General features: G+C 38.5%; 1 protein-coding gene across 1 annotated transcript in view; it reads left to right on the top strand.

Moving 5' to 3' along the window:
* Positions 1–6,863: 6,863 nt before the first annotated feature.
* RAB3C (RAB3C, member RAS oncogene family) overlaps positions 6,864–12,535 on the top strand; it is a 274,606-nt gene continuing 268,934 nt past the window's right edge. Inside the window, exon 1 of the mRNA XM_035014467.1 lies at positions 6,864–7,223. Within this exon, the coding sequence (XP_034870358.1) occupies positions 6,996–7,223 (228 nt within the window). The 5' untranslated portion in view covers positions 6,864–6,995. The remainder of the gene's footprint in view (positions 7,224–12,535) is intronic.

The following is a 12,535-nucleotide window of genomic DNA, read 5'->3' on the forward strand; positions in this document are numbered from 1 at the left end:
AGTGACTCCAGTGTGGGCTGGAGAACAGTGGTCTTCGATACTAGTAGGAATTGTTTTTACATGGTTTGATATACTGCGTTTTTCTATATACATCTAGATTTCCAAGATTAAAAAACCATTATAATGAATTTTAAAATGTATCAAGATTAGATCGGGCGCCTGGGTGGCTCAGTTGGTTAATCGACTGCCTTCGGCTCAGGTCATGATCCTGGAGTCCCGGGATCGAGTCCCGCATTGGGCTCCCTGCTCGGCGGGGAGTCTGCTTCTCCCTCTGACCCTCCCCCCTCTCATGCTCTCTATCTCATTCTCTCTCTCAAATAAATAAATAAAATCTTTAAAAAAAATATTAGATCATGCCTTTCTTCAACAAAGGAATACATTTTTTTCTAGAAGCAAAGAGAAGTATCCTTACCTCCTCCCAATATTTTCCTCTGTGGTTGGAATTTGAGGCTTACTAGTTTGGTGAAGAGAAGAGTGAACTAGCTGAACCCAAATGTGTTGAAGAACTGTACGTAATTTCAGGTAATGAGGGCTCAGTACACATGCTGAGAGAAATCAAGATAACCTATTGAAAAACAAGGACCCCTCTACCAAAATTTCCTCTTAAATACTCTTACCTTAATTTCTTCTTCAGAATGAGGATAATGACATCTGGTTTCCACTCCAGTGCATAAGGAGCTTGGAAGTTGTTACTCCCATCCTCACATAAGAAAAAAACTAAACAAAATGAAAATTACCAACTCTTAGATTCATCAGAGAATTGAGGTCACAGAAAAATGCTGCCCCTTAGATGGGAGAGACCAATAACCTGATAAAGAAAATCACAAATTCCTGGAACAGAAACTCCCATGAGAACCACTACTGGGGTAGGAAAACCTGAACTGTAATTGATGAGATTCTGGTGGCTCAGGGTGGACAAGTCCAAGAGATAAAAGCTCCAGGGGGTTCAGTTTGGGGGAGGGCACACTTGTGTGAATTTTTCCCTCAGGACCCCTGTCAAGTTCTCTCAGTGAGGGTTAGAGAAAATCCCTCATGCTTCTGGCAGGGGGAGGGAGAAGGAGCCCTTTTTAAATACACGCAGAGCATACTGTTTTGCTAACATGGGGGTACTAATAGATAGTGATATCTTGGGGCAGTGACAGGATCAGGTGTGATCATGTGTGGAAAGCACGCAGTACAGTGCCTGTCAGGGCTGTTATTGTGGTGATTTTACCATCTTTCTGTACATAAGCTGAAAGTTTTACTCATCTACGAGAGAAGCTATCCAGGAGATGGGGATCCAGAGATGGGCTGAAAGGAGTACTGTAAAATGTAGCTTAAGCAATGCCTTTAAAATATACAGTGATTTACATCTTGGAAGCATTAATATCATTTGGCATTCCGTCATATACATTCTCCCGTGAGTCCTGTGAAAGTGTAATTCACTCCCTGCTGACACAAAGAAAAGAGACAAGGGCAATTTCTGAATGCTGCCCTACTTTTCCAGGCCCTTTGCTTCAGAGCCAGAGTTCGACTTTGAATTATCTAGTGCCTTGGCTGCTTCCAGTTTCCTGGACAGCATCTTCTGAGCTCAGTGGTGATGTGTCCACAGCGACATGAGCAATGTTTTATTGCTTCTCCCCTGGCTCATTTCAGAGCCAAGAGCAGCAGACAACACACACACACACACACACACACACGGAGAAATTGCTGGCCAGAGACTGCAAAGAGCATCACAATTCTGGTCCATTCCGAGAGACAAACAGGGAGGCAACGAATTGCACAGACCAAGACCTTCCCCAGGAGAAATCATCTGGGGGCCAGATGACAGACATTTGGGAACCCTAACTTTTCATATTTTCCTGGTTGGTTTTAAAATTTTAGTTTTGACTTTAGAGCTCTCAGGAATAATTCTTTTTATTATGCTTTTTCTTTTTTTCCCAGGCAACAATGATAAAGATTTGAAACTACTTGATGTATTTCTGTACTTCCAATACATGCACCCCATCCTCACTTTCATCCTTCCAGTTTCAAAGAACTGCAAGTCCTTTTCTGGATAATTTACCCTCATTCATCTTCCCATTGACCCTCAGGCTGATAACACTAGAAGTAGTGGGAATGTAGTACATTTAAAATGACTTCTTTTTGTTTTTCTCATGAGATCCACAAAATAGCTTAGTGTAGTTTAGATTCTTAAGTGCCCAGAGGAATCCCTGAAAGTAATTTGCTTTTCCCATTTATTTTGAAAAACAAATGTCAAAAATTCTGAAGTAGTCTGTGATTGCATGTGTTAGTCAGAAGTAATCTGTTTGGTCCCTAGTCAGTAGGACTTCTGGGGAAACTAGAATTGAAATTAAAACTGGCACATCAATTAAATCCAGGATCTGTTCATCTGCTGTTGAACCAAGGCACATCTAATGGTTTCCCAGTGCACCAAGTCCCAGAGGTTAAGACTTTGCTTTAAGTTTGCCAAATTCCTTGATGACCTATTGCAGAGGTCTCATCTATAGATTTATATATATTCAATGGGGTAAAAGATTTATTGTTGTTTGTCTACAAACTGATTAGCATTTTGATCAGAACCTTAAATGAATATGTAAAATGCATACTGATCAAACTTAGGAATGGCATAAATCTGGAACAGATAACCAATGTTTTTGATGAAAGGACATAAAATTATCAGATCAGAATTGAATTGTAAATCAAAACAAATGAGGAAATGTAACAGGGTACATATAAAGGTTGGCATTTCCATTAAAAAAAATCAATTGCCCAAGTATAGAATGGGGATAGGGGAGACCTGTGTTTATTACAGTTGATGTGAAAAATGTCCTGAGCATTTGAGGAGACCTAATTAAGTGAGCTGTGATAAAATATAATAGTCTCATTTTACTCTGCACTACTGTATCTGGAATATTGTGACCAATTTTGGGAGCCACACATGGGTCTTTGACATCTGGAGAGATGTCAGTTAATCTAACAGGACGTGGGGGATTTTTCTGACATGACTTGTGTGGGGAAAAGTGTAAGGCAGTTGGGATCATCCAAGTGAGAGAAAGTGTATGGGGCTGTGATTTGTTTCTTCAGTCACCTGAAGTTCTCTCAGATGGGAGAGGAATCAACTCCCTTGATTTATAAGGCAGAATCTAGAACACATGGGAAGAAGCTATAGGGAAGGAGATTTTAACTTTAAGAAAGAAATTTATAAAAATTGCAGTTGTTCAGCAATGGAATATGGTACTTCACAACCTCGTAGTAAACTTTTTGCCACTCTGTGTGAAGGGCCTGGCTAGAATACTAACTTCAGATGCTGAGATGCCAGCAGAAGGAACTCTTGGAATGAGTAGAAAGTTGGACTACTTTGAAGATTCTTTCCAACTCCCTGATTTTTTAAAAATTAATTCAAGATTAATGCAATTTAAAGAGTCATCTTTTTTTCAAGAGTTATCTTTTATATATCTTTTATGAAATCTGATTTACTTTCTGGGAGGTTACTTCATATGTACTCATGTTTTCAAATATCAGCTATATTTTTCCATGAAAACTATGAAAATGTTCACACGACTTAGTATTTCGAAGTGTCAATAAATTGACATAGTGAAGACAAGTGTCTTTGACATTCATATGCTGTCAAACCACTTCATTTCCATTCTCAGTAAGATTAGGGAAATTTCTTTCTCAATCCTCTGGGCCAGGATGGTATTTCATCATTCTGAATTTTAATGAAAGACCTGTGCATTCCCAATGCACATTTTTTTTTTTTTTGGTTCTTTGTGAATCTTACTGGGTATATAAATCAAGAAAGAGTTAAAAAAAATTATCTCCAAGAATAGCATGTTAGGAAACTCTTCTAATTAGTCCTGTAGAGGCTCTGGATACACCTGTTTACCAGCTTTGTCCACCTTCATCCTAGATACCTTCTGTGCTCCCACCACCTTCTTTGCTGCTGACACTGCAGGGTCTATCAGCCCTTGAAATTAAACATCTTCAATTTTTCATGCCAGAGAAAGCCCCAATATGGTTTTCTCCATCTAAATCTCTATAACTATATTCAAAAAGTCTATATGTTGATGATGTTGATATTGCTGCAGGTTTTGTAATCCACTTTTGGAATAGGACTTGGGATTGATAGCAACTGTCGGTCACATTTTCTTGTGAGGCATCCTGGAGATCCACAGGACTCAGTTGGATACCATCCTATAGTGATGGGATGCAATATATGGTAGGCTATCAGGCTGAGTATGGGCAGCTCTAGGAAGGTTGTAGTGTCTATTTTCTGACTGTGGCTTAGCTGAACATTCTTAACCCAGAACCTAACATCTGGGCTGGTTCATATAAAAGATCTTAATAAAGGCCATTTGCAGGCTTGGCTGAACTTAGCACTTCCATAGGGAGGAGGGCTGTATTAATTGGTGAAAGGACTATGTCTGTGGGAATGGGGGTGCCACATGAAACAGTTTCCTGACTTTCTGGGGCTTCAGAAGTCATCAGAGCAAGACATCGTTGTTCAAACTTATAGTCCACAGTTATAATCCTGTTTTTGTCCTTGGCTGGCTGCTTGTGTTGGGGGAGGTTTACTTTAGCATGTAGATGCCTGGGTCAGAAGGGAAAATCATAATATCTGCCTGTTGTCATGGCCCAGTTTCGCTCACTAGCACTCATTCCAAGTTGTAATTATTGAAGACATTGGTGTGGTTACATGGACTTAAAAAGACAAATGCTTAAGCTGATATTTAATAAGTGTGGTGTGCAATTCAATCAAAATTTGTATTGCCCTTAAATTTAATAATGCATACAGATTTTCTGTTTGTCCTTATTCTTATATTCTTATACATATAATTGTGTTCCCTTACTGGCACTAAGTATTTGCAGAAAGAGGATATGTTTGTCTCACCATCTCCTTTTCCCCCTTTTCCCTCTTTGCCTTAATTGTTTATAAACACAACGCATGTGACTTCAACAGCTGACGTTGTCTTAGATGAGGTTGAGCACTATTTACTGTTTCAAGCATTCTACTATCTTCTTAGGCTTCTCTCTTGGCCACCTTCCCCAAGAGAAAGATAATTATTGATCAGATTTTATTGGAAATGAAAAAAACACTTATCTGTCTAGCCTAGCACTGCCCAATAGAATTTTCTGCAGTTATGCCAGTGCTCTGTACCTGTCTGTCCAGTATTGTTGCTCCTGGCCACCTGTGGCTATTGTCTATTGTGCACATGAAATGTGGCCAGTGTGACTAAGGAACTGAATTTTAAATTTTATGTGATTTTAATTAATTTAAATATAAGGAGGTATTTGTGACTAGTGGCTACTATGTTGGGGTATGTTGGATACCACAGCAATCGCCAAAGAATTCATAGCATCAGAAAATGTAAGTAAATGCACTAATCAGTGGGATTCACCATCTAAACACTTCTTTTAAGCTGAATGGCACTTAGAAGTAATGCAGCATCACTGGGTGCCAGGGTGGCTCAGTTGGTTGAGTGTTCTACTCTTGGTTTTGGTTCAGGTCATGATCTCAATATCGTGGGTTTGAGCCCCACCTTAGCTCCATGCTTAGCCCAGAGTCTGCTTGAGATTCTCTCCCTCTCCCTCCCCTTTTGCTCCTCCCCCTGCTTGCTCTCTCTCTCTCTCTGTCCCTAAAATAAATGAATAAAATCCTTAAGAAGTAATGCAGCATCAACTTTGGTGATATTAGGTGATCATCAAAAAAGTGAGAAAAAAATCAACATCCACATAAAGCATTTATAATTAATAATAAAGATCATTCTCTATGCTATGCTAGGTGCTTCACATATCTGCTTTACAGATATATCATCTATTCTTTTACAAATGTTCCAAGTTAGATAATATTTTTTTCCCATTTCATGTAAGAGAAAAAACTGAGACACACCATTTTAAAATAATAAACCAACCCAGGGCGCCTGGGTGGCTCAGTTGTTAAGCATCTGCCTTCGGCTCAGGTCATGATCCCAGGGTCCTGGGATCGAGTCCCACATCGGGCTCCCTGCTCGGCAGGAAGCCTGCTTCTCGCTCTCCCACTCCTCCTGCTTGTGTTCCTGCTCTCGCTATCTCTCTCTCTCTCTGTCAAATAAATAAATAAAATAAATCTTAAAAAAAAATAATAAACCAACCCAAAGTCACACAGCCAGGAAATGGTAGAGCCTAGGTTTAAACCCAGCTAGGATTCTTCAGTGTTGCATTTCATAATGAATATTTCCTACACTGTCTTTTAGAGCACATGTGCATATTTCCCTAGTCATCATTGAGAGCTAGGGTAGAGGTTAAGAACGTGAGCCCTGTCACGACATTACCTGATTTGAATTCTGTCTTCTACTACTCATCACCTGTGTGAACTTGAGCACATTACTTAATAACTCTGAGCCTCAATTTTCTCATTTGCATATGAACCTACTTCATTGGGTTGTTGTTAGGGTTAAATAAGTTTCTCACAGTGTTTGAACTATAAATACTTGCCATCCTCATTTTTAATTTGAAGGGACTGCCATTTATTTTAGGATATTGCTTTAATGTGATGTTAATAGATGAAATAGATACATGCTTTGGGTGCACTTTCCTAGGAAATAAGAGAGACTCTAATATTCAGATAATTCAGTAAGAAACACCCTGCTGTTCAGCCACTTTGGTGTGTCCGTCACTGGGATTATAAAGTTTCAGAGCCCACATGCTCTGGCCAGTTCCTCATATCTTTGCTTTTCATGTAACCCTTATAGATTTCTCCTTTGGTGTCTTTGATTGGTTCTGAATGCTGAGCAGTGACAAACACCAACACAGCTGGAAAGAGCTGTAAGATTTGCTGTTCTGTCTTCCAGCAGGGAATTATTGCCATGGATACCAGCATCAGAGGAAAACTGGGGAGGATGCTCAACTGGTCTCCTGAGTGGTCTGACATCTGTTTCTGGCAAGGCCAATAATGAATGTGCTGCTAGCTTCATATCAAATGGAAGACTGATCCACGTCTCTCTCTTGCTCTCTCTCTCTTTTTTTAACCACAGATGGCCTCTTCCCAAGATGCCCGGTATGGCCAGAAAGACTCCTCTGATCAGAACTTCGACTACATGTTCAAATTGCTCATCATCGGCAATAGCAGTGTGGGGAAAACATCTTTCCTGTTCCGTTATGCAGATGACTCCTTTACATCTGCATTCGTCAGCACAGTTGGGATAGATTTCAAAGTAAAAACTGTATTCAAAAATGAAAAGAGAATCAAGCTTCAGATTTGGGTAAGTGACTTTGAAATGACAATGTTCTTCAGTCTAGGGCATTGAGCATAGATGTATTTAAGGGAAATGCTTTCTGCCTTGTTCTGTCCCCATGGCATCCATAGGCTCCATTTCCAGGTTCTTTGCTTGGAAAATTCTATTCTGTTTCAAAGACAATAGAGTGATGCCTCTTTAAGGTATGGAGGCTAAATTATGCCTTGTTGTCAAGTGATCCTTCTTAGGGTCTTCAGAAGAAAGGAAATCCAAATATGTGTTGTGCTGGTGGTAGAAGGAACAATCAGTGAGAAGCTACGCTCTGCCTTTTATCATCTGTATGACCTTGAACAAGTCTGTACAGCCCTCAATTCCACTTTTGTAATCTCCAAAATAGGCAAAGTCAATCTAGCCTTTTAGGTCATAGGAAGCATGCTGTCCTGGGCACTATAAAGAAGAAGGTAAATGATCATACATAGAGAAAACTTAGGTTTGGTCCCTTTATAAAGCTCCAGATAAAACTTTGAACGAGGTCTAGACTGTTTTCTCAGCTCTTTGAGTTATGTTTATGCGTACAGACAAAACAAAACAAAACAAATGAAATAAAATATTTACTTTAAACAGGGTTTTCCTCTAAGCAGAAGATTTCCCAATAAGTTTTGAGACCATTTGGCTAACTTTCTGCCTCTTTCCACTGCTGCAGAAGATCAAAATTTCTTCAACTAAATGTTGGGAGAGAACTAGGAGAATAGCAAGTGAGAAACAGAAAAAAAAAATGTATGTGGGTAATAGGTTCAAGGTAATATAAGAATGAAATGAAAATTAGTCATACCATACAAAGAGAGAATTATGTAGTAAGCATTTTTTTTTGTGTATCATGTAATATATGGGTACAATGGTGTGGAACATTTCCACAGTAAGTTTTGACTCCTTTTTCCTGTTTATTTGTGCCTCTGCCACTCAAACTGACTTGAGCTGTAAAAAGGCATTTGCTCCCAAGAGGTGTTTTCTATCTTCTTCTGAGACATTTCTGATATCTACTACCATTTTGTGCTGGCCCCAGGGTTGATCTTTAGCACTGATGATAAATCTCCTTCCTCAAATAGTGAGAGTTGAAAGAAAGATAAATCCCAGAGTGCAGCATTTAAACTTTTCTAAAAAATAAATAACACTTTATTAAAATATCTGTATAAACTGAGTGACCTTTAAGTATCTTAAAGCTCTTAGGAGTAAATTTAAAGATGTAGGTATGTACACAGACAGGTATCCTTTTAGGAAGTTTACAATAGACTCTTACTCTTTTTCTTCTTTTAACTCTGGAATCTTCCAAGTCTAATTAGAACTGGTGTTAAGAGCTTGGAAAAGTAGTCCCCTTCACTACTCTTCCAGTCTCCAAAGTCATTTTTGTTGAGAGGGTCCCTCTTTGGAACTTAAACACACAGTTCTGTCTATGGAGACAGAAAGAGCTATGTTCGTTGCTTCACATTTGGGTCCTGATTTATTTTCTTCCTTTTGAGCTTTAGGCAACCCACTGTCATATCGAAATAACTTTCATATTCAGGTTTAAGAAAGGCCCCTTAACTCTGAGAAGCTTTGGTGAATTGAAAATTAATTTTGTAACCAGACATCTCTCAATTCTCTGACCGTGTTTTTTCTGCTACTAAAAGAACATTCCTTTGGCTGACAGCTCCTAGTTTCTCCTCACTGCTTTATACCTTACAGGTGCTTAAAGATGGTTGTTGTGATCATTTATGTAAAACAACGTCGTCTAATAATCTCTAGCAACTTCTCAATCTAGGTTTTTAACAGAAATGTAGTGGTACATAATTATCTGTTCTTAATGTAAAACAGATATATTTCAAATAATATAAATGGTTTTTGAGAATTATAAAGTATTTTGTATTTACAAACGTATTTTCTTCAAAACACTCAATGCCAGTACCAGACCAGAGCTGATTCATTGACCTTTCTGGGGCGGTTGAAATGAAGTTACTTCTGTGCAAGTCTTACTCATGGATGAAAATTGCTCTTCTTTAAGCCATCCTAAGCTTAACTCAGATCTTTCAGCTGCCTCTACACTCATACTTCCTCATGCTTCTCACCTCCCCATCACTTTACTCAAAAAGCCCTGACATACAACTCTCTTTAAATTTGTCTCTAATCTTCCATAATCCACCATTCTTCCAAAACCTCCAACTCTCTTCACAGCCCAGTTCAGCCCAGGACTTCATTCAAGGGCTTCCATTCTCCTATTCCATGGATGTCCACACTCCCTCAGGGGTCAGCCACTCAGGAATCCTCCACCTTGCCCTCTCCTTAGTCACAACAGTAGTTTGATGGCCACTGTTATCTTCATAATTAAAGCTGTCTCATTTCTTCCTCTTTAGGGTTATTAGGAACTCTTAATGTATCTATGATTCTAAGGATGTGAATTTGGGTTTTATGCTACTGTATACCAACTGGTCTACTAGACTGTGAAACATTCAAAAGAAGTACTATAAAAAGATTTTGTGCTCACTGAACTTATAGTTGGTTGGAAAAAGAAATTAACATTCATGGAGTAATTATAAACTTCTATAAGCAAATACCAACTGTATAAATATTATAGGTAACTGGCATTTACTGAACATCTGCCATATGCCAGGCATTATCTTTGCTTTAGCTCTAATTCCCACAACAATCCAACTTTGCATTTATTATTATTATTATTATTTGCCTTGAGAAATCTGAAGGTGAGACAAGTTTAGTAGCTTGCCCAAGATCATGTGATGAGTGGCTGATTTCAGGATGGGTCTATCAGATACTAATGCTTGGGCTTGTTCCCCTTTACCAAGCTGCCATAATTAAGAAGTCTTCTTGAATATGGTGGTGTTTTTTGAATATGGCAATCTTAAATGATGGCAACCTTAAATGAAGAAAATTTTGAAAAAGTTTGGCCATTTTAATGAATTTAGGTATGCCGAGGATGATAGGATAAAGAGTAATAGGGTGAAAACAAACAAACAAACAAAAACGACCAAAACCCAAAAGAGTAATAGGGTGGTATGCCTAAGTATAGGTATAACTATAGTAATTCTAGGGATCTTTGCTTTATGCTGTCATGTAAGTATATTGGAAAATATTTAGCTGTGTACAGTTTTTAGCATTTAACCATTTTAACAAATCATTTATTTGGGAATATACTTGGCACTGATGATTTTTTATCTCATAGTATTTTAATAATCAATTAACTTTTTCCCAGCTTATGGTATTTTTATGTACTTACATTAATTTGTAACTGACTCATTCGGGTATCCACAATCATCTTAGCTTATACTACAAACTCTGTTCCTCCCCACACTTCTGACACCAAATGTGTGGGTTTTCTAGACCAGTCAATTCTTCAGCTCTCTGTAGACATCAACTAGCTGTCCTACAATTTAATTCAATTCTGATACTAACTATGTGGAGTTAGCACAGACCCCAGAGATAAAGGGCCCCGTTCCGCCACACTGCCCTCTCTCACTTCAGACTCCGCTCACAAGTCCGGGCTACCTATGCTTCTGATTCTGACCTACAAGCTCTAAATTGGGGGGTCCCATTACTCCACCCCTCAGAGTTGATAATTTGTTAGAATAGCTCACAGTTCACTTACTATTACCTGTTTATTATAAAGGATAGAACTCAGTAGCAGCCAAAGAGAAGAGAAGAATAGGGCAGTTTCAGGGAAGGAGGGTAGACGCAGCTTCCATGCCCTCTCTGGGCATGCCATACTCCCAGCACCTTGATGTGTTCACCAACCCAGAAGCTCTCCGAACCTCATCTTTTAGGATATTTATGGAGCTTCTGTTACATCAGCATTGTTGATTAAATCATTGGCTATTGGTGGTTAACTCAGTCTCCAGTACCTCTCCCCTCCCAGAGTTGGGCTGGGGTTGGGGTCTGAAAGTTCCATATCTTTACCCAGACAGGCTGAGGTTGTTGATATGATTCTGATTACTTTATTAGTTTTAAACTGTCCATGAATAGGACTATTTCCAGGTTAGGAAACCAAGACATAGGGAGGATAAATATTTGGCCTTACCTTACAATCAGTGCCAGAGCAGGTCTCCCACTAGTTGAGCCAGTCTGATTGCTACTATACCAAGTTCACTGTCAAGTCAAGGTAAGTGCTACGTTGTGACCACTGTGATGAATCTGCTTGGTTGCCAGTGGAATCCACCAGGCACAGGAACATCAAACTTGAGGCCAGATTTCAAGTAGTATTTCTAATATATCAGGAGGAGGAGCCTGGGTAGAAAGACTCCCCTGTTTTCCTCTCAATGGTTTGCTTTTTGCCTGTGCTGCATAGGGGTTTTCTGAGTCTACAAACTGGATTGCTCACTGGATTTTTAACAGTCCACATTCAAATAAAGCATTTTAACAGCTACTAGAAAACACTGACATTTCTTCCTGGGCATGTTATACTTCCTCTGTGTGGAAGTTCATTACAGCCTTGGAATAAATATCATTGTTAATTTGTACTTACAAACTTTGTATTCCATTAATATATTTATGAACCCCTTTATTCTTCACTGAGTTAACATTTCTAATTGCATTTTTATTTTATTATCATTTTTATGATTCTCAAATCAAAAATTTTGAAAATTTTAGAGATTCCAAGTACTTGGTCTGATTCTTTCTTTTCTTTTCTTTCTTTTTTTTTTTTTTTGTATGTCTGCTTAATGCTATTATGAATATATTGGAGAGAATTTAGTGTGGTTTTTCACTTTAATTGGAGAAAACTATTTCACAGCTGGGGTCTGTATAATTTTGCTTCTAATTTTAAAAATAGTTTAGCTTTGAGAAAGCCTATATAGGTGGATGTCTTCCCAATGAGAAGATTGAAAAATAATAGAGCATCAAACACTAAGATGAATATCACCTGTATTTATTTTTAGTATCTAGATTACTAGTATGAGAGCATTGAGGCTTATAGCAATTTGCAAAGCAAAAAGTGCTGGCAATTATTGAAATTAGACTCTGTAGATAGCCAGCCTTGACAGTGTGGTTCCCCTGAATAAGTGGCAACTTTCCTTGTTTAAAGAAAACACATGGGTATCCTTTTTCAGTTGGGTCTGCATTATTTAAGTCTAAAAATCAGAGTTCACTCTAACAAATGAAGACTTAACTTGAAAAAGCCGTAGCTTATGGGGAGGGTATGTGCTATGGTGAGTGCTGTGAATTGTGTAAGACTGTTGAATCACAGACCTGTACCTCTGAAACAAATAATACATTATATGTTAAAAAGAAGAAGAAGAAGAAGAAGAAGAAGAAGAAGAAGAAGAAGAAGAAGAAGAAGAAGAAGAAGAAGAAGAAGA

The sequence above is a fragment of the Mirounga leonina genome, unplaced genomic scaffold, assembly GCF_011800145.1.
Source record: "Mirounga leonina isolate KUSES-001 unplaced genomic scaffold, KU_Mleo_1.0 Mir_168, whole genome shotgun sequence".
Classification (NCBI taxonomy): Eukaryota; Metazoa; Chordata; class Mammalia; order Carnivora; family Phocidae; genus Mirounga; species Mirounga leonina.